The sequence below is a fragment of the Colletotrichum costaricense genome (assembly GCF_030867565.1).
Source record: "Colletotrichum costaricense strain IMI 309622 chromosome Unknown Scaffold_4.1, whole genome shotgun sequence".
Lineage (NCBI taxonomy): Eukaryota > Fungi > Ascomycota > Sordariomycetes > Glomerellales > Glomerellaceae > Colletotrichum > Colletotrichum costaricense.
Window position 1 is genome coordinate 635,165 of NW_026848233.1, and position 19,959 is coordinate 655,123.

The 19,959-nt window shown below is 53.7% G+C and overlaps 10 protein-coding genes across 10 annotated transcripts; 7 read left to right on the plus strand and 3 right to left on the minus strand.

The window, feature by feature from the left end:
- Window positions 1-1,015: 1,015 nt before the first annotated feature.
- Window positions 1,016-1,909, plus strand: CCOS01_04234 (uncharacterized protein; the record flags this gene model as incomplete). The annotated part of the gene is made up of 1 exon (XM_060452416.1): window positions 1,016-1,909. The coding sequence occupies one exon, from the start codon at window positions 1,016-1,018 to the stop codon at window positions 1,907-1,909; it is 894 nt and encodes a 297-aa protein (XP_060316374.1).
- Window positions 1,910-3,198: 1,289 nt separating this feature from the next.
- CCOS01_04235 (transcription factor TFIIB) lies at window positions 3,199-4,248 on the plus strand (the record flags this gene model as incomplete). Its single annotated transcript, XM_060452417.1, has 1 exon — window positions 3,199-4,248. One exon carries the CDS (start codon window positions 3,199-3,201, stop codon window positions 4,246-4,248), a length of 1,050 nt encoding a protein of 349 aa, XP_060316375.1.
- Window positions 4,249-5,164: 916 nt separating this feature from the next.
- On the plus strand, window positions 5,165-7,137 carry CCOS01_04236 (chromatin remodelling complex subunit; the record flags this gene model as incomplete). The annotated part of the gene is made up of 3 exons (XM_060452418.1): window positions 5,165-5,225; window positions 5,522-6,611; window positions 6,663-7,137. 3 exons carry the CDS (start codon window positions 5,165-5,167, stop codon window positions 7,135-7,137), a joined length of 1,626 nt encoding a protein of 541 aa, XP_060316376.1.
- Window positions 7,138-7,197: 60 nt separating this feature from the next.
- CCOS01_04237 (uncharacterized protein) lies at window positions 7,198-7,536 on the plus strand (the record flags this gene model as incomplete). Its single annotated transcript, XM_060452419.1, has 1 exon — window positions 7,198-7,536. The coding sequence occupies one exon, from the start codon at window positions 7,198-7,200 to the stop codon at window positions 7,534-7,536; it is 339 nt and encodes a 112-aa protein (XP_060316377.1).
- A 1,772-nt stretch (window positions 7,537-9,308) lies between these two features.
- Window positions 9,309-10,679, minus strand: CCOS01_04238 (O-methyltransferase; the record flags this gene model as incomplete). The annotated part of the gene is made up of 3 exons (XM_060452420.1): window positions 9,309-10,083; window positions 10,142-10,392; window positions 10,455-10,679. 3 exons carry the CDS (start codon window positions 10,677-10,679, stop codon window positions 9,309-9,311), a joined length of 1,251 nt encoding a protein of 416 aa, XP_060316378.1.
- Window positions 10,680-11,494: 815 nt separating this feature from the next.
- Window positions 11,495-12,919, plus strand: CCOS01_04239 (uncharacterized protein; the record flags this gene model as incomplete). Its single annotated transcript, XM_060452421.1, has 6 exons — window positions 11,495-11,662; window positions 11,728-12,100; window positions 12,169-12,286; window positions 12,339-12,403; window positions 12,465-12,495; window positions 12,556-12,919. 6 exons carry the CDS (start codon window positions 11,495-11,497, stop codon window positions 12,917-12,919), a joined length of 1,119 nt encoding a protein of 372 aa, XP_060316379.1.
- Window positions 12,920-14,895: 1,976 nt separating this feature from the next.
- Window positions 14,896-15,432, plus strand: CCOS01_04240 (uncharacterized protein; the record flags this gene model as incomplete). The annotated part of the gene is made up of 1 exon (XM_060452422.1): window positions 14,896-15,432. The coding sequence occupies one exon, from the start codon at window positions 14,896-14,898 to the stop codon at window positions 15,430-15,432; it is 537 nt and encodes a 178-aa protein (XP_060316380.1).
- Window positions 15,433-17,307: 1,875 nt separating this feature from the next.
- On the minus strand, window positions 17,308-17,472 carry CCOS01_04241 (uncharacterized protein; the record flags this gene model as incomplete). Its single annotated transcript, XM_060452423.1, has 1 exon — window positions 17,308-17,472. The coding sequence occupies one exon, from the start codon at window positions 17,470-17,472 to the stop codon at window positions 17,308-17,310; it is 165 nt and encodes a 54-aa protein (XP_060316381.1).
- Window positions 17,473-18,251: 779 nt separating this feature from the next.
- On the plus strand, window positions 18,252-18,944 carry CCOS01_04242 (uncharacterized protein; the record flags this gene model as incomplete). Its single annotated transcript, XM_060452424.1, has 2 exons — window positions 18,252-18,311; window positions 18,735-18,944. The coding sequence occupies 2 exons, from the start codon at window positions 18,252-18,254 to the stop codon at window positions 18,942-18,944; spliced, it is 270 nt and encodes an 89-aa protein (XP_060316382.1).
- A 186-nt stretch (window positions 18,945-19,130) lies between these two features.
- CCOS01_04243 (uncharacterized protein) lies at window positions 19,131-19,538 on the minus strand (the record flags this gene model as incomplete). Its single annotated transcript, XM_060452425.1, has 1 exon — window positions 19,131-19,538. The coding sequence occupies one exon, from the start codon at window positions 19,536-19,538 to the stop codon at window positions 19,131-19,133; it is 408 nt and encodes a 135-aa protein (XP_060316383.1).
- Between the last annotated feature and the right edge of the window lie 421 nt (window positions 19,539-19,959).

Here is a 19,959-nt window from a genome sequence, read left to right on the forward strand (position 1 = left end):
CAGAAACAGCGCCTTATGGGGTACACTCACACGGCTACGGCTACTATTCCCAAACATTTACCCTCTTTTTTCGTTTCTGTTTCTGCTTTTCCTTCCCCAGTCCCGTCCCATCCTCATCCACCACGTCCGCAGCTGGGCGATATGCACACTCCCAACCCATGAATCTTTTGCGCGAGTGTGAGTGGAAAAGGCCAAGGCATCGAGAGATGCCGGCCACTCAGCGGTAGAGATACCCTCTCTGCCTTGCAGTTGCTTCGCTTGCTTCGGCTCGTGCCCTCCTCACGCTGGACAAGGGGTCTGATAGGATTCCTCCCCCTCCATGGCCATGCTTGCTTGCATGGAAGCTCTTGTGAAGCTCTCTCATCTCAATGCGAAAGAAGTAGCCATTGTGTCTCGCAAGGGAAGATTCAGAAACCATGTAATAAAGGGGACCTCTCATCCCTCCTTCTGTCATCCCTTTTCCCCTCACACTCTGATCACCATTCCCCATCATCACCACACGGGCTTTTTATTTAGAGAGGGTCTACGCACAGAGCTGTCTATTCTCGTCCCCGTCATCGAACAAAAAGCTCCGAGCGGAATCAACAGAACAACAACCCCATTCTGCCTGTACTTACACACATAAACATTGGTGATGTCTTCGCTTGGGTGCAGTCGTCCGGAGCATCATTGACCATCCGCACAAACACCCCACACAAACACACCCCTACTTCTGCTCCACGCCCCCCTTCCGCCCACCTTATCCGTCACACTGGCACCACCGGAGACCGGCGCTGGCGTACACTATCGCGGCACCATCTTTTTACTACCTTCTCTCAACTTCTATCCCGCCCCAAAGCTCAGCTACGACTCTCGGATCTAGAAGGGGAAAGGGCAAGCAGAAGAGTCGAGACCCCGGGGCGGGGCCTAAACGGACTACGACTTGGCGACTAGGACTGCATGTTGTTCAAAGTCCCGCTGTCAACAAACAAAACGCTCAGTTCTCTTGCTGCCCGCAACGTCAACATAAGAAGACATGGCACCTGCCATCTCCGACATACTCAGACGAGAAGAAGCAAGAATACAAACAACATTTCAAGCAACAACGACGACAATAGCAATAGCAACAGCATCTCCTTCACACACATCACCAGCACAAACAACATCACCAACAACACCAACACCAATAGACGCAAGCAACGGCATCGGCGGCACACCAGGAAACATTGAATCACCCTCCTCTGCCGGAACAACAACGGTCCTCATCATCGTCATCCTCTGCTGCGCATCCGCCATCATGTCGGCGACGTTATTCTACATCTTTGACCGCAAAAAGAACGCCCAGTTCCGCGAGGCGTGTAAGCGGGACCCCTACCTCACGCGGAAGGAATTCGCCCGCCGGCGCAAGCTCAGCGCCCTGGAGAGGCTGGAAGAAGAGGAGCTGCAGCGGAGCATCATGATTCGCAAGTCGCTTGCGAGTCGTGGGCCGTCGAGGAGTAATAGCTGCGAGGACGTGTTTGATCTCTCTTCTATGCAGGAGCAGCACCACCGCCGCCACCACCACCACCACCAGATGACGGATATGGATATGCCGGAGCCCCCGCGGGGTAGGCAGCAGATGAGGGAGCATCGGGAGGATTTACACCATGGGCGACAAATATCTGGGGAGTGGGCGCCTAGTGAGGGGAGGAGCAGGTCCGTGTCGGAGACTTCGAGTTCGGCTTCGTCTGCGAGGCGGGCTTATACTGGGCCGGGGTGTTCCGGCGTGGATGCCGAGGGGGCCGGGGTCCCGTTGACGCCGGAGTCGACTGGGCCAAGCCGGTCGGTTCTGGATAAGGAGACTGCGCCGCCGCCGATTCACCCGATGGAGGAGATTACGCGACCGTTACCGGCGGTGCCCAGATCTGATGGCACTTCACACTTTTCATGAGGCCAGGACTGGAGTTGGGGTGTGTTGTGGTTACGAGACATGATGAGCGAAATGCCTCTACCTTGAAGAGGACGGGGGCTAAAGGTTTGCCCCGGTGTGTATTCTTGTACCTTCTTTTACCGTACATTTCTTTTGTATTGATACCCACGATCGAATATATGTCAGTATTTCTGACTCAAATTTGGTTTATTTGCAATCAGTGAGAGACCGGCGCGTTACGAAGGAAGGTATTGGTTGACTTACACCTTCCTCGGCGGGCTGGAACATTCGAGATGACAAAAATCGAAAATCGGAGGTTGACAGTAGACCCACTCACCTGATGAGGTAAGCAAGGTGAGGTTGACCGAAATAAGGTTGCCGAGTCCCTCGCACTTGCCTTGTGTCCTGCCTGCTGAGTCATCTCCGAAAACTGCCTGCCTAAGGTCTTCCAGGGTGGTCAAAGTCCTCGTCCGTAATCCGAAACCTCAGCCTCGACTCTCTCCCACTACAACCCACTTCACGTCACTCGCTCGCCGCACGAAAGATCGTCGTCTGCATTCGCCGCAACGAAATCTCGAGAAATCGTCGCATCGACTTTTTTCAGAGCAACTTTGCGACCGTCGTATACGAGTCCTTCGAGCCGCGCGACCCTGGTACATTGCGCCGTACCATCTCAAGCCTTTGTTCGCCACTTCACACGTCTCGGACGCCTTCACTGGTAGAATCGGTCGGCTGGCAAACAAAGCCTTTCTCTCCCTCGTCTCCTCTCCTCCCTCCCCCGCAAAATCGTCTTTCGCGACTTCCGTCAAAGGACAATTTATTTGGTGAGAGAGGATATTCCTGCCGAAAGTCAGGAAGTCATGGCTCACCTTTATCTCTTGAAATAGTTAGGGCATCCCCGAGCGCTTTCGTCATTCTCCCGCTGAACGCCCACCCCGTTCATCAAGAAAACGCCGATCAAGTAGCCTGAGGATTCTCTATCTATATACATTCGCCTACTGCCTCGGCGTGGGATCGAGACTCTACCTCGGTTCCGAAGCAGCTTCTAGCATCGTCCTTTGAGACGATCGTTTATTGAGCGAAGTAGCCGTCGCCCAAAAAACACCGCCAAGCTGCATTCGCCGCTCTTCGTTCAGCTTCATACCGATCTTCTTTGGACAGCGCAAACCAGCGAGCCGACAGAAGAAACCTACCAAGCAGTCGTCAATAAGCGAAAAGAACTCCGGCGGAGAAGAAAGGAGCTCAGACGTCGTCGCAAAGTCTTCGACGAAATCAATAACATCTACACTGCCAAGCCGTACAAGCCCAAGATGCTCGGCCCCAATGGAGCCGCGACGGACGAGAATGCCGAGGGCTTTAAGGATGACCTCAACTGCGTCGTGATGTGTCCCGACTGCAAGGAGTACCCTCCCAACTTGGTTGAGGAGTTTTCCTCTGGCGACATGGTGTGCGGTTCTTGCGGCCTCGTCGTCGGAGACAAGATTATCGACACCCGCTCAGAATGGCGTACATTTGCCAACGACGACCAGGGCAACGACGATCCCTCCCGTGTCGGTGACGCCGTCAACCCCCTGCTCAACGGCTCACAGCTTGAGACCACCATCGCATTCGGTGATGGTAGAGACTCTAAGCAACTTGCCCGTCTCCAGAATAAGTCTCAGAACGACAAGGCTAGCAAATCTCTGATGCAGGCGTACAAGGAGATTGGTGCCTTCTGCGATAGTATCAACCTGGGCAAGAACGTCTCTGATGCGGCCAAGCACATCTTTAAGCTGACGTACGACCACAACTTCATGAAAGGCAAGCCGCAGGAGGCTGTCATCGCAGGCTGCATTTTCATTGCGTGTCGTCAGACTGGTGTCGGCCGTACCTTCCGCGAGATCTTCCAGGTCACCCATGTGTCGAAGAAGGAAATCGGCAGGGTTTTCAAGCAGCTCGAGTCTTTCCTCCAGAAGATCAAGGAGGAGAACCCGCGTGGTGCCGGCTCTCTTTCCAATCTGGACGGCTACAAGGCCAGCGCGTCTACCAGTGCCGAGGACCTCTGCACTCGTTTCTGCTCCAACCTCAACTTCCGCAATGCGCAGAAGATTGAAAACGTCTCGCGCGCGCTCGCACGCAAGACGTCGAGCGTCTCTGAGTTGGCTGGTCGTTCGCCTCTGTCCGTCGCCGCCGCCTGTATCTATATGGCATCTCACCTCATGAAGGAATCGAGAACCTCCAAGGAGATTGCCTCGGTGGCAGGCGTCAGCGACGGCACCATCAAGACAGCCTATCGGTTCTTGTATCAGGCTCGCGATAGACTCATCGAGAAGGAGTGGGGCGCGGACAAGAAGGCAATCGATAATCTTCCGGTTAACTAGAAGGTTTCTGGTCGCCTTTTCAACTGCTTAGACACTGCTCATCCCCAAGGCGAGGCAGAGGAAATGGCCTCCATCAAAGTCGAGGCGGAAGATTTCGGAGAAGACGCGAAACTTTTGACTATCAAATAGGAGTAGGACATCACGTCAAGACGAACTTCTGGAAGCCTCGTGCAGCCGGCTGCATTATTTTGGTCGTTGGCAGCGACTGCGAAACACAAAAATATCCATGGGCGTTTAGGGGTGGTTTCCCTGTGCCCGCCGTCTCAGTCCGTCGATCGGTTCTAGTCACCTGGAATGGTGCAACCTCGAAGCTCTTGGAAGATTAGAGCTGGAGGGTCCGATTGCCGACGAGACAGATTTGCTTTTTTGCTCGCTTGCGTGGTGAGGTTTGGGATGGAGACTCTGGAATTATTAGGACTGGGGTGGCTTAATTGCATAATCATTGCGGACATTCCCAGATTGCTGCTTGGTTTCTTTCTTACCAAGAGGATTCATAGCATAGACAGCACGAATCACAACATGCTTTCAGTCATGAGGTTGCGCTGATATTCCAGTGAGCCTGATATGCTTGACCAGAAATAGTAATGAGACGAGAAACAACAGTGAGGCCATAGAGGTACAGCTTAACAAGGTTCTTCCTGATGAGGCGATTCGTAGATGGGCGTGTATACAGTGTTTAAAAGCCGTGTGATGTATAATTTGCACTCACCCAGCGACCAATCAGATGCCAGCTCAGTCCCCAATGACTTTTTCCGACCACAGGGAAAGCTGAGCCTTGCTTCGCGACGCGACTCCATCTACCAGCGCCGATTGACCATCGTTCAGCCTTGCACTGCACCGAACTTGCGAATTGCGCCCACAAATCTCCATCTCAACTTCACCATCCGCCTTGCGCCCTCGTCACGCGCGCTTCACAATGTCCGGACGTCGTTCTCGGTCCGGCAGGGCTGCCGCCAAGCGCGCCTCTGCTGCGCTACGTAAGTTCAAGCTTTCCCCAACTATTCACCTTTGGTCGCGACTTGGGAGCTGCATAGCCCGTAGTTTGATTCCGTGAATGGCTTGCAACATGACGGAGACGGAACATCTGCTCGAATCTTCTCCCACGGCTCGTTTACTTGTGGGATGCGAGCGCATGGCGCCTCAATGGTTTCCTCCTCGCTTCGCGTACCCCTCCATTCCCAACAGCTACCCCTCGAATAAGTCGCTGTCCCAGCCATGAAAATTGTCAGAAATCACAAGTAAAAGCTGCTTGCTGACTGAATGGCAAATATAGAAAGCACGCCCAGAGCCTTTGAAGGCATCGACGATGACGAGCCCGTCCCCGAAGCTGTCGAGTCCGAGCCCGAGCATGAGGCGCCACCCGAAGAAGACGAAGAGGATGAGGAGGAAGAAGAAGAAGAAGAGAAGGCAAACGAGTCAGGCGATGAAGAGGAAGCCGCCGACGAAGACGGAGAGGAGGAAGAGGAAGAGCAAGCAAACGACGAGGGAGAGGAATCTGAACCTTCAGCCAAAGAACCCACTCCCCCGGCCGAGCCTGTGGTGCGTCGCAAGCGACTAGGACGGCCTCCGAAGAACAAGCCACCGGGCTGGGACAACATGATCACGGTACCCGCATCCGAAGCCGACACTCCGCGACGTAGAGGTCGTGGAGGCTGGCGCGGCCGCGGCGGACGCCGGCCCGCGCCTGGACAAGCACCTCCCAAGCTCAAGCAGGTGATTGACAAGGAGGGCACAGAGGTCGACATTGTCGACGACGAGTGCGTGCTTCCCGAGGACGCGGAAGGCGAGACAAAGGTCGACAAGCTCGGTAATCTCCAGGGCGGCCGCCAGTACCGCTGCAGAACATTCACGGTCAAGGATCGCGGCGAGAGGCAGTACATGTTGTCGACGGAGCCCGCCCGTTGCGTCGGGTTCCGCGACAGTTACTTGTTCTTCAACAAGCACCCGAAGCTGTACAAGATTATCGTGAGCGACGACGAGAAGATGGACATGATTGAGCGGAATATCATTCCCCACTCATACAAGGGCCGTGCGATAGGTATCGTCACGGCGCGATCCGTCTTTGTCGAGTTCGGCGCGAGGATCATTGTGGGAGGTCGGAATATCGTGGACGACTACCGCGTGGCTGACATGCGCGCCTCTGGCATCATCGAGGGACACATTGCGGACCCGTCAGACGTCTTCAACCCCAACGAGCCGTACAACACAAATCAGTATGTCGCGTGGTTCGGTGCCAGTGCCGTGTACCATACCAACCAAACACCGGCTGCTTCGGATCCTCTTGCTGGTTTGACAGAGGTGAAGAAGAAGAGGGTCAACGTGAATGATACGAACTGGCAACTGGAGCACGCTCGTGCTGCTAGGTGGGTTTATACACATCAATCATTACTGTGCCACATACTAACAAAGCTCAGCGAGTTCAACAGTCGTCTTAATGCCATCCGGATGGCAACACTGCGGAACGGCGCATACGACATTCACACCAACCTGATGCAGAAGCCAGTCAACACGCAACCCACTCGCGCCCGCGTCGAGAGGGTCACTCCCGGCGACACAAGCGATTCGAACAGCGCATTCCCCTCGGTACCCTCAGCTGTCCAGCGCAACTTCAACGTGGTGGACATTGTCTACGAAATACCGCGCGCGGGCGTCCAATCCGCCGGAAAGCGACCCGCCGAGGTCCCCGACTTCCTGAAACCCTTCAACGGCATCCTGGCCATCGGCGACGATCTCAAGGCCCTCTTGCCGCCGGAGTGCCGCGAATCCCTCGAGAGGCACCAGGACCAGCAGCGGGAGTTCGAGTCGCGCTTCGGCGACGAGAAGGACAAGATGGCAAGGGGTAACCTGCAGATCGACAAGGCGATTGTGCCGCAGGGCAAGCACTCTTAGAAGGAGCTGATTGCGATCCCCGGCTTCTATCCCGCGCCTGACGGCCGCTTCGCATCGGCGATGGGCAGGCACGAATGCAGCTTTTGCGGTGGTAATGTGAGGGTGTGCGGTCACGGTAGGGAGAGGAGGGCGGTGTTTCATACGAGGCATCTTGGGGCCGTCAGGGCTGAAGCTGTTGCTGCTCGGAAGATGATGAAGTCGGAGTCTTTTCAGGGCAAGATGCCGAATGGACCGTCTTCCCTTTCCAAGATGGCGAGCGCGGGTGTTGAGTCACCCAGGAGGGCGACGAATGGGGTTATCACCCGGGGCGTGAAGCGCTCTTCGGATGGACTTGGTTCAGGTGAGGCTGTGGGGAAGAGGGTTAAGATCCAGTCTGATGTATTCCGCGGTAGCATTTGAATTCGAGGATGAGGAAGTGGAAGCATCGAATGCTTGATGGAAGTTACTGTTTGCTTGTTTTGGGGTGTTTCCCCCGTTGGCCTGGCGTTTCTGGGGGGGAGGTATATGGTGGTGGAATGGTTTCAGGGGTGACCAGCACTACCTAGGAGACTGCGGAAAAACTATTACTGTTGATGTTAATACTGCTCTTTCTTCCTGCTGTCGAAAGGAGAGATTGGGGCAGCAGATTTGGGCGTGGCTTGAGATGAGAGTCGCTTCAGTAAGGGTGTTGAAGAGAGAGGAGAAGTTGTATGTAAGACTAGCATGAATCATGAATAGCTCATAAAGGATTGCCCCAAGTTTACGTTTCTTTTCTTTATTGTGTTTGAGAAGAAAGGCTGAGCTGCTCGGTCCTGTCCCTTGAAATCATTGACTTCTACGGATAACCTAGGTTGATTTAAATGCTTGTGGTCAGGACACCAAAGGTGTCGTTATAGAAAGAGGGGCAGGTTTGTATTAGCCGACACACTAATCTACCCACCCATCTAATTATGAAAGATCCATCTGTGGGTTTATATACCCTCAGCGGGTCTCGACCGTCAACCAACTATCACTGGATGTCAACATCCACACTTCCCCGATAGTCTAGTGGTGAGGATATCTGCTTGTCATTGAGGAACTATTTCCTTACAACGATTCGCAGGGGACCGGGGTTCAATTCCCCGTCGAGGAGTTATCTTTTGCTTTTATGGGTTATTGTGACGATGTGGTGATGTTCTTATTGTGGTTTTAAATTAGTAGTATATTTGTTGGGGGGGGGCGGGGGGCTAAGTAATACCTCCCTGCCGGCAAGACAGAAGAGATATTAGCTAGTTAATTGATAAGTGTGCGGTCGCCCAGATGAATTGTCGTCGTTCATCGACAGATGTGTAATGCCCCTTCTCGTTGTCGATCCTATGCCGACTCGGCGTGCTTCATCTCAACGTCTTCCTATCCTTCGCTTGCACCACTGTCGCTAGGTTTGCCATCCACCTCGAGACTCTCTAAGTCGTTCTTCAGCTTGGTAAGTTTCCAGATGATCACCGTGCCATAGAGATTGGAAAATGCTTCGCAATAGCGCGATAAAGTCCCTCGACATAGACTCTGACTGCGCTCTATTCGTGCTCGTTGGCTAGTTCTTAGAGGGCAGTCGATACCGTCATGGCTAGTGGTAAGGACATGAAGCCGAAGGTCCGGGCGGCTTATTGCTCGATCTGGCAGTGTCTGTCACCTCGGTGGTCGGCACCCGTTTCGTATTCACAAATACAGATGACGAATACGGCACGAGAGGTAAGGTACAAGAGGTAAGGGAAATAGGCAAGAGAAGAGGGGCGAGGCACGATAGGCGAAGCGGTATCAAAGCCGTTAGATTGGACTTGTATGAGAAGCCCTAGTCTTGTATTCAGTAGGAATCCTGGACTATGATCTCGACTGGGAGCTCGCTCGATGACACAAATGTTTTGGGTCGGACGCGCAGGTCTGCTCAGTTTACGACTGATGACATCTAGTATCTCCCGCTCTTGGACCGCCTTTGAATGTCTGAAAGCTCTCTCAAATAGGTCGACAGCGTTCTTCATAAGGCTGCTTGATTACATAGTGAGCTGGCTTGGGCGAATGAAAACGCTCTGTTCTGAGGTTCAAGTGATTTGAGGATCTCAATTCAGCCGTTCTGTTAGATGTCTTTCAAGGCCCAGAAGTTTCTTTAATCCAGCTTTCCATATCGAGCAGCTATCTCCCCTGATCCTGCTCCGTCTTCATGCCAACTCACACTCAATAAGCGACTCAGACCCCTCCCCCCTAGACCAGATCTTGACGATCCTCAACCCAGCAGCTCCCTCCAGCAACTGATACCACTCCTCCTCTGTCCTCTCTCTCGACGCAAACACAGTCATCATAACCATGTCGAGCGCCGTGACCTGCCAATCTGCGCCTTTGGAAGGTATAACGTTCTCGTTGATCAAGAGCCTGCTATACCCTGCCCTCATCGCAGCCTTGACCCGCGCAAGAATACTCTCGCAGACCTCGTCTGTCCAGTCGTGTAGTACAGAGTGGAGATAATACGCCCTCGCGCCCTTGACTGGTTGCTCGGTATTAAAGTCATACGGCATAAGCTCAATCTTGCGGTCGAGATCTTGGACTTGCGCCTGTGAGAGAACGTGAGGGAGGTCTTGTAGGACATGCCGGCCCGGCGCGGCAGGTTGCTTGCGACAGAACTCGTCTAAGTCGTGGCCGATGCCGCCTCCAATGTCGACGATGAACGCCGCGTCTGGTGAAGTGGTATCTGCGCCGTTGACGAGGCGCTCGACTACGGGGTAGAAATCCGGGTCCATCCAGAGTCTCCTCCCCTGGCCGTATCCTTTCATGAACTGCTGAAACTCGCCGGCGGGGTACTTTTCCATGATATGTGTGAAAAAATCCTTCTTACTGCCACTGGCATCTTGTAGAGGTCCTATATCTGGCGTCATTCTCCGCCCGTTCTTCTTGAGATACGTGGGGAAGTTGCAAAAGGTAGGCCACACGCCGCCGACTCTGGAAGAGGCCATTAGTTTTCTAGATCTCTCATGCCTGCTAGATCATGAAGACTTACACGCAAGAGTAGGCGCTGCCAATAATAGGAAGAGTCAGTGATCTCGAAAAGTGGTTCGTCTCGTACTCGTCAACACCGATCTCGCGTAGATATCCGGTCGACGCCAGATGCCTCATCGAACGCGCTAGTAAATCTTTCTCGAAGTCTAGTTCTGCGGCGAGTTGGTCTACGGTCTTCGGCCCTGGATTTCGGGCCATGAAGTCGAAGAGACCCGATTCAACTCCTGAGGCGATGGCGCAGCCAGTGGCAGGCTGTGTATCAAGTTCAATTAGCAAATTACACCGTCTACTCCCTTTGCATGACCTTGTAATACCTGTGCCCACAGGTGCTTGATCATAGTCTCTCTGGGTGTCTCTAGAGCCTGGACCAGCAGACGAGCTTGCTTCAGAAGATTAAGGCGATTCTGCTCATTGTCGAGTGAGGAGGCGCCCAACGTGCTGATGCTATTCAACAACGTTGCTACATCTTTTGGGTTGCTGGGCTGAGTTACCATGTCGACTGAGACGCCATGAGAAAGATTGTCCGGGACCGAGCCCATGGCGGATGATCAATAGTAGGAACGATGAACGGTCGTGAGGCTCAGTAAGGTATGTGAAAGATACTGTGTTTTCAATGCTGGTCCCAAGTACGTCGGATTTGATGGCATAGGGTATTTGACAGTGGTGCGGGACATCGCCGAGCATATTTGTATGCTTTTCTTCGCATATAGCCATATGCTCTTCATGTAAACCCTTCACAAGAACCCATGTCCGATGAATTTTTTCCCATGATCGCCAAGGTTCAAACACGGAAGCTCTCATCTATTCTACACGCTCGCATGCAAGGTTCTGCTGCAACTCTGGACCAACAGACCTGTTGGTCCTGCATCATTGCAACAGAACCATGTCCAACAGTCCTTTTTGGGGTGAAGCATCCCGGAATCACCCCAGCCCCACCTAGGAGAGCTCATTCGCTTCATGAGCCTAGGCTGGTTCGAAACCAGGAGGATCTTGTTAGTCCAACAGATATTGGTTCATCCTGCTTGCGCAGCATCTCGATTTTGTGGACCGGGTACCATCGATGGTCCGATTCATCATATCTTCGGCTGGAATCCCCGAAAGATCTGGCTCGAACAGGCGGGAGCATTAGAGAGTGAAGGATTTGTGATTTCCGGCTGGTAATATGTTCGCGAGGAAGCGAGTATTCCTGTACTTCGGTCCCAGAGCCGCAGCCATGCCGGCGTACGCAGTGAAGGATGTGCACTTTTTTATCACAGATTGTATCTGTCTGTATTCCCCTCTTCTCATCCCTACTTCCTAGAATTGGCTTGCTTCGATCCCATCAATTCTCAATTGCCGCCTTTCCACAAGAGCAATGTCAACATCAACATCAAACGACAACGAAAATAAGGGACCTTCTTCGCTGGGGATCATCATCTCAGTCACGGCTCTCAGCACCCTCTTCACTGCAGCAAGACTCTATGTACGGGGCGTGATACTCAAGAAGGTCCATTCAGATGACTACCTCATCGTGGCGTCAGTAGTGAGTTGTCTCAAATCAAATACTCCAACATTGGCTGTCTGACTAGGTTCACCAACCTCATATAGATCTGTAGCTGGGTGAGCGTCGCGACCGCCGTAGTTGCTGTATCACATGGCATGGGCCTACACTTCGAGCTCTTGACCACCCAGCAAAAGTCCGGAGCCATCTTTTGGACAATCGCTGGCTTCCCAGCCGGCGTCATGTCGTTTGGCCTACCCAAGCTCGCCGTCGTCGCCCTCCTGACGCGAATCTTGAACCCGAGTCCATGGCACAAGACGTTCCTCTGGGCCCTGTCACTCTTCTGCCTGCTCAACCTGACGGCCAACATGATTCTCCTCTTCACACATTGCCAGCCAACGCAATCGCAATGGGACTTTTCCGTGCCTGGTCACTGCCTGAATAAATGGATATTGGTCTCGTTTGCTATTTACACGGGAGGTACGAGGCTAAGTTTACCTTGATAATGAGGCCAAGTTAATGCAACGGCCTGCTGACGTGTGAGATAGCCTTTGGCGCCTTTGTTGACTTGTACCTCGCTGTCTATCCAGCATTGGTGCTTGCGAGACTACAGATGAGCATCAAGAAAAAGGCAGCTTTGAGTGTTGCGCTGGGCATTGGGTCTATGTAAGGAGTCAGTCGGTAGCCATCACGACAAGAATGTGCTGACATTGGTTAGCTCGTCCGTGGTCGCGGTCTACAAATGCACCCGCGTCCCAAGTCTTGCGAGCAGCGACTTCACATGTATGTCATGGGCTCGCTTCCACTGCCATCTATGCTCTTCAGGCTGATGATATCCCTCCAGACGATACGGCGGACTTGGTAATTTGGACAATGTGAGTAAGAGACGAGCCATCCAAAGTGCACGCAACGCTAATCTATTCCGAACCACACAGAGTCGAAGGCGGCACAATGATCATAGCCGCCTGTATACCCATACTTCAACCGCTCGGCGAGCGCATCTTTGGCAAGCGCATATTCGGATCCGGTCCCAGGGGAGGCAGACATACCTACGAGAACTATGAAATGGGCCCTAGTGGAAGGGCAAAGTCCGAGACGGAGGCGCAACCGCGCACATGGGGGACCATCACGAGGGTGGAGAGACGAACTGACGAAGACAGCCTGGACGAGACGGAATCAAAGATCGCGGGGGCGAGAAGTTGCAGCAGTCAGGAGATGATACTGAGCCAGGACGACTTTGACAGGAAGATTGTACGGGCGGATACTTTCAGTGTGAGTACAGAGAAAAAGGGAGTTTGAGTGGGAGAGGGAAGGCTAGTACGTCGTATCAAGTATGGCAGAGGACCCGATGGCCTGGCCATTATCCCGTCTTTGTTGGGGAAGACCCTATCCTTGACAATCAAAGAGAATCTATACCCAAGAACTGAGGGCCCCTGTATCAAGCAGGAGCCTAACGAAGAAGCTAAGATTATCCAAGACAATCCAATATTTGGCATCTCCTTACGATGGATTGAAGGCCTCTGTGTTTTTCTTATTATCGTTCATTCACTTGGACATCTATCTACCGGTGATAATCATTCACGTCCATATCTAAACCCACAAAGACAACCTTCACGCCACGTCCTCAGCGTCCGTTCACCTCCCTTCCTGTATTGTAAAGATGATCTTTACACCATATCCTGAACGTTCGTTTATAACCCTTCCTATTCCGTAGAAATAGTCTTCACACCACGTCCATACCGCTCGTCCACCTCCCTCCCCGTATTCGTCACGCCAGCCTCACGAATACGGAACAAGCACGAACGGGCACCGTTGAACAGAACCCATAGTTCCTAGCTTAAGAGATAAAGGCCGACAGGTTTCGAGATTGGCCACCATCAACAAGGTGGCAGTCAAGAAGGACTTTTGGAACTGGGTCCTCCGCAATGCCCCCTGGCTGATCAACGAGGGTATTCCTGCTGTTGACTGGCTTGCCGGACAGAACTATTCCTGACTCAAGGCCTCGATATATACTCGCTACGACGGCCGTGTTTAGAAAGGCAGGAGTAGATAGTCAGCTGTTAGAATCTCTCGCCTTTTACAAACGACACTTCGAAAGCGAAAGCAAAACCGAACCAATGATCGTTGCTAATACTGGTTTCCCAAAATCAACAAAACAGACTGGACCTTCCAGTCTCGCAACATCACCACACCACAACATCGCAACACTACAACATCGCAACACTACAACATCACGAAACCTCAAAACACCTCTTCAACACCTTCCACATGCACACCCATCACAAACTTCTCCCTTCCCGTTGCCATTCTTACTCAATCCAACCCACAGACATCATATCCAATCATCCGTGCGTCTCAAAGTCCCCTACCAACCCCTTCTCCTCCCTCTCACACTCACCCAACCACAATCAGAATATAAAAACCCCCCGACGCTGACTTGCCCATAGCTTCCTCAAACTCTCCTCACATCCGTACCCTACCCTCGCCCAAAGCCCTCCCACATCTCTGGGTCGTCTTCAAGAGGAGGGGAGTGATGGCAGCGGCGACGACTCGGGCCGTCACCACAGACATGCCAGAAAACTTCCGAGTCAAAGCCACATCAAAACCACACGTACAAACCCGACAAACCAGAATAACTACACACGTCGCAACCGCAGACTCACTGGATTTTCCATCCGAAGAAAGGGCATACGCAGAACAGCGGAACCACAGCATCAAAACGGAGCACTCAACAGGCACCCAGACGACACACTGCGTCCATGGTACCGCCAAACCGAGCGACACAAGTAAGTCGGTGGCATCAAACTAGGTTTCGAAAAAGCTTATCGTAGCCTTGTAGCTTCTTCTCCGTCTGTGGGTTCGTTTGCCCTTGGGAACATGACATCACTTGCTTCGCTCACCTCACGGTTGCTATTCTTCTAGATCGACCGCTCGTTGAGCGTTTGTCTCTGGGCTACGCGGGACACTTTTAGCGGACCGCTCCGAGCAAGGCAGGGATTCATCATCCACTCTTGAAGATACAAGTATAAGAATGCATTCATAGTATTATGCGTGTACTTGAACACGCTTGGCTATAGAGTGCGATAGATTGGCATCGGGCGAGCCATCGCGCCTAGAATCAAGGACGTCAATGAGATCTCATAACAGATCTCCGGACGGTGCATTGCAGTAGATCCGCTTTTACGTTCTGCTCAGTTTTACAGCAAGGCAAGGGCAAGGAGGCGGCCTGCACTCTATACTATTGCACCTCCGTGACACTCTACAGCAAAAATGCCATGGTCGAGAGCAAAGCCCGAGCCCAAGAAGCTAGCGTCGTCAAGGCAAGCAATGAGTGGGATATTGGCGACATCACCCTTCCCCCCGGATTAGTCACCCATCCTCACCTCCAAGGCTCGTCCAACCGCAGAAACGTGACCGGTCGTTCAACCCAGCCCAACGGCACGATCCGGCATGGGGGAGCTTTAGGATGTAGCGGACTGGTGGTGGGATCAATGAGAGAGGGTGTCATGCCACACCCAATGGCCAGCGAACAGCCAACATGGATGCAGCAGCAGCAGCCACAGGCCGCTCGCTGGGCTCAAGCCGGCGTCCCGACCAAGCAAGTCCACAACCCAGCCAACGCTAAAGCAAAAGTCACCCAACCAGAAAAAGCACGAGACTCAGCACATCCCGAAATAAAATACTCACCGTCCCGTCCGCTGCGTCTACGTGCTTCCAGCTCGTTCCGTCCGTTCAGCGTGCGTGAGCGTGAGTGCGCGGGTTGCGTGTGTGCTGCCTATACGTGGTGTGCAAAGCAAGATCACGCGCCTTGAACTTCGAAGCTCGCATGCCCCGGCGCTGGCCACCGCTGCAGGATGCGGCGCAGAAGGGGGCCAGGGCAGGGCAAGGGCAGGGCAACAGGATTAGTGCAGTGAGTCGTTCGGCAGTCACTAGCTATTGAACCCAGGAGCTACTGTTGGCTGCAGCCTGGGTTGACTGATGGTCTCCCTCTCTCTGGCGAAAAGACGAAAGACACGCTTGGCCTAGTAGAAGTGTTTGCCTGCGATTGCCGAGACAAAAAATGTCCGTAAAGAGCAAAGTCGTGACGAGCGTAAGCTCTCACAGAGTGAACCGGACGAGAGAGTACTGGCGTCAAAAAGACGGTAGGCAGGCAGACATGTATGTCTAAGTCGCGCCATGCCCTTTCTCACCGCTCGCAAAGGCCGCAATTACCAGCAGCAGGTCACAACGAAGACAAGTTGCATGTGCCGTCTACCGCTATCCGGCCGAATCGCGAATCCAAGGGAAGCTGAGATACGATACGGCCTTGTCGGTACGGACGGACGCCACGCGCATGGCCGTTTTGCGTCTGGCGCAATGTGTTCAAAAACGAAGCGTGGCTGACAATCTACCGACTAGTGGGCTGCTTTTGCTTTGCCTTTCCCCTTTCGACTGGAGGCAAACAAAAATGAGGCATGATTGATGCGCAAGTTCACGGTGGCTGCAACGAACTCTCGGAGCCAGGTCGTCAGATCACCGACTGGTCAACGGCGGCCCGTCCGGATACGCTGGGTGGGAGTCCCAGATCCGTCCAGTCCGGGGTAGACAATGCGATATCGAGCCCAGTGCGTGTTCGCCTGGAGGCAGCAGACAACCGCCCTCTTGAACGCGCACGTCTCGTCTCAACGGGGATGTGTAGTAAGCGCTTGAGTGATATGGGCAGGCGGGCGGATTAACACGAGGGTGATGACGACTGGGTGTTCGCGTGTCTGGGCGGGGGGTGTGTGTGTGTAAGATGCGAGGTCAGGATCACCGGCTGTGGGATTGGAGACGGAGCGAAACGGCTGAGCTGCCTGCGGCACAGAGGCATGATAACAACCCCGTTGGTGAACGGGTGCGTGATATTGTCCGGATGCTAGCCAAGTCGTCCGCGAGAAAGGCTTGCCGTCTCAATGCATGTGGCCGAGGGGAGGTAAGATACTCACCTAATTCCAAACATTAACCCATCACATCCTGCAGACACATCTTCCAAGACAGAAAACCAGGAATAGGTCAGGGACCGCGCGACTCTTCTCCGTCCATCACTACCGCTTTCTTCCGCTCAAGGGCAAGGCACTACTACTGCAAGCACTCTAGCAAGCGCGTCTTCCCTGGGTCTGGTGGCCAATACCTCCGAGACGAGGCTTGAGACCGAGTCTGCTAGGTACTCAGTCATCGGCGGCGGGGGCTGTATTCGGCTGATGAACCTTCCTCCGACGGCCGGCATGACATAGGTAGGGCGACAGGCTGGAAGAGCCTTTGTCAAAAAGGTTCCTTGTCACCATGGGAAGGTTGTGGGTGTGAACCATATTAGCAGGTCCAGCTTCAGCAACGAGCGTCGGAAGTTGGGGGTCACGCAGCCAGGCCGTCCACGTACCGTAGATGACGGCGGGCGTTAAACAAGACCAAAACGTGCATCTTCTAGCACGTTGTCGATTCACTCTGGAAGCCTTGGCTGACCCTCCGTGACTCCCTTGCCTGCACTTCTTAGTCGTTGCGCCTCCCTGCCACTCCTCCTCCTCTCACTAATAGTGTATCCGTATGCGTGTGTTTTTGTGTGTGTGGGGTGTAACTCGGGGGATGGACGATGAGCCGATTCGGGGGTCCCTTTGACGGCGGATAGGTAGGGTCATCGGTCACGGGCTGGGCTGTGAGCGTGGCGACTAACACTACGTCAAGAGGGTTGCACCAACACATCGATGAGTGTGATGGATGGGTGGTGAATGGTGATGCGTCTCCGCCGAACGCCTGCTGGTCCCGATTGAGAGTGGTCGTGCGGAGCAGAGGCGGGCGGCTTGGGGCCGATAGCTCCTCCCGGGACCCGTCCATGACATGCTTTCGACTCCCCCCTTCGACTCGAGTCCATTTGTTTGGATCCTCAGTCCCAAGCGCCGTCGCGGCGTTCGTCCATCGTGGGATCGCTTGCAGATTGGTCATAGCTAGTTGTGACCTGGGCTCAGTGCAGTGGGCTGCAACACTGGCGGCTTCACAGACACGCAGAATCGCGGCATTTTCTTCTCGAATATCCCCACTGGGACAGCTGTGCACGCCGTCCGCTCCACCGGTTTCCAGATACCCGGCCAGTCAACGGTCGCCAATCGTCGCTAATAAGGCATTTCTAAGCAGTAGGCCCTGTCTCTCAACGCCAAGAGCTGTGATGCTCTGTGGCAGGGGGGAGAGGTTGGTAGTCCAAGGGGGCGTCGAAGTTTGAAGACTTAGATGGCCCCCCCAAAGTCCCGTACGGAGTAGTTCCAGGTTGGTTTGCGGGGTTTGCGAAGAGAAAGGTTCCAAGTCATTCGACTACCTGTCAGGTTGACCGGTTTCTTTGCTACGCGACTTTTCACCTAGGCAGCTGGGTCACGATGCTCAAACTTGTGTTGCCCTCGGCACTGCCGCAGTCCAAAGACCGTTTCTTGCCACGGCCAGTATCCGTACGCAGGTGGCTGGTTGGGCAATGATCGCATCACATACCGCTGCGTCAGTACGTCTGCACTCCCGCTGATGTGCACGGCGAGACGAGTTCAAGAGTCTGGTAATCTAGTTATGAGATCCGACTGCGGGCACGAAGATGCTGTCAGCAAAGCAACCTCAACTTCCATGAGGCGCCTTCCAAATGTCGACAGCCGCGAACATCGAGGAACACACTACAACATCCCCACACCGCCTGGAGCTGGTAGGTAGTGATGGGGATGTTTTGTAGACGGTAAGACATGGTGACATTAGTAAATGGCCTCTGGCTAATAGGGAGCATTCGTGAAAGGTCCCGAGGATAGATACGTCTGGCAACGCGGAACCGTCGGGTGTCAGGTAGCCGTGCCTCGTATGCAGACATGCCGCTGCCTTGGTACCTAGCCAGACGGTCGAATCATACAGTCACGCCAGTCCCGCCTTTGGTGACTTTGCTGGGCTGGGCGGCTGGGAGGAGGCACGCGAGTGTTGGTGCTAAACTAATGTGGTAGCAAACTGACGATATGCCGGGACAAACTTGGGAAACGGTACATTTCAGACCTCTAAGCTCTGGGACTTGGTAGGTACTCAGGAGCCCTGAAGAGGGCGAGAACGCGGGCGATGGCAGGCATCGGAGACTTCATGACAGAGCAGACGTTGCGTCCGGCAGACCTCGTCATTGGCTGTCGCCAAAGCCGCAGCGGACGACAGGCCCTTCTTCGGCGTCCTATGGGCAGATCTGGTCGAGAAGCGGATAAACGTGAGAAGATCGCTCGCGAACCATGACGAGTTGAACCGTGATCAGCCCACAGAGTCCGAGAATTGTTACAACGGCCTGGAGCCTGACGTTGTACCCTGAAAAATTCTCGTCGACGTGCATTTTTTTTATTTCTTAGCAAAGACTAGCGGAAAGTTTGGACAAGTTTTGACATCGTCAACGTCCCGGATCGGTGTCCCTGATTCAAGCTGGCCAAATCCTAACAATCGATCTAGAGACTTTGATGCTGTCGCCTATCACTCTGTTGAGCATCGTGTGGGGGCCTTCCTATGGCCATCTCCGCGTCAGGGTGCCATCGGCAACTGCGGTTGCCTTGTCCTTGGTATGCAATGAACGATATTGGAAAGGCAGACGTACAGAAAGAGACCAGGAGTCTTCGTCGTCTGTACGGATGCAGAGTACGTGGTATCGCAACGGGTCCTGACCGCGAGGGGCATCTGATCGGGTTGGATTCTGGAGCTCTCGCCATGTCCAGCCCGGGTTCCCCTCGAACCTAGTTGCGGTGAAGATGCCCAAAAGCCCCATTCTGCAGGTAATCCTGTAGAGGCTGGCTTGTGCCCTCTCAGAAAAGAGGGGATCCATCGAGAAACTAGGATAGGCCGCAAAAATAGTCCCAGAAAAGAAAAAAAGGTCGAATCGATAGCTTTTCGGCTGGCCCAGGTTGAGCATCCACATGATGGGGCCCTCGTGCCCTGCCACCCGCTAGAGGCGGATGGTGGAGTTGGACCCTTGGACAGGCACGACAGGCACGACAAGTTTGGAGAAAGACCACTTTAGCCTTTGCGTCTTCTCTGCGTCTGTGGGCCATCGATAAAATTCGGTGCAGTTTGTTGGTATTGGTGTGATGAAATCCCACCCGATCTTCGGGCCTGGAACCTAGTGACACCAAATAGGTGACGACTACTCGCCGGAGACTGGGCGACTGGTTTCCTGATACACCACTCTGACTCCGTAGTGCTTTGTCTTCCCACCAGATGATCATTCATAGCGGATGAGTTGTCAACACGATTGCCCGTAGAGTTCGGCGTGGAGTCTGAACCCTTCCTTGGAAGAGACCAAGGGAGACCGGCTGTCATTCCGTGTTGAGACTTGGTTT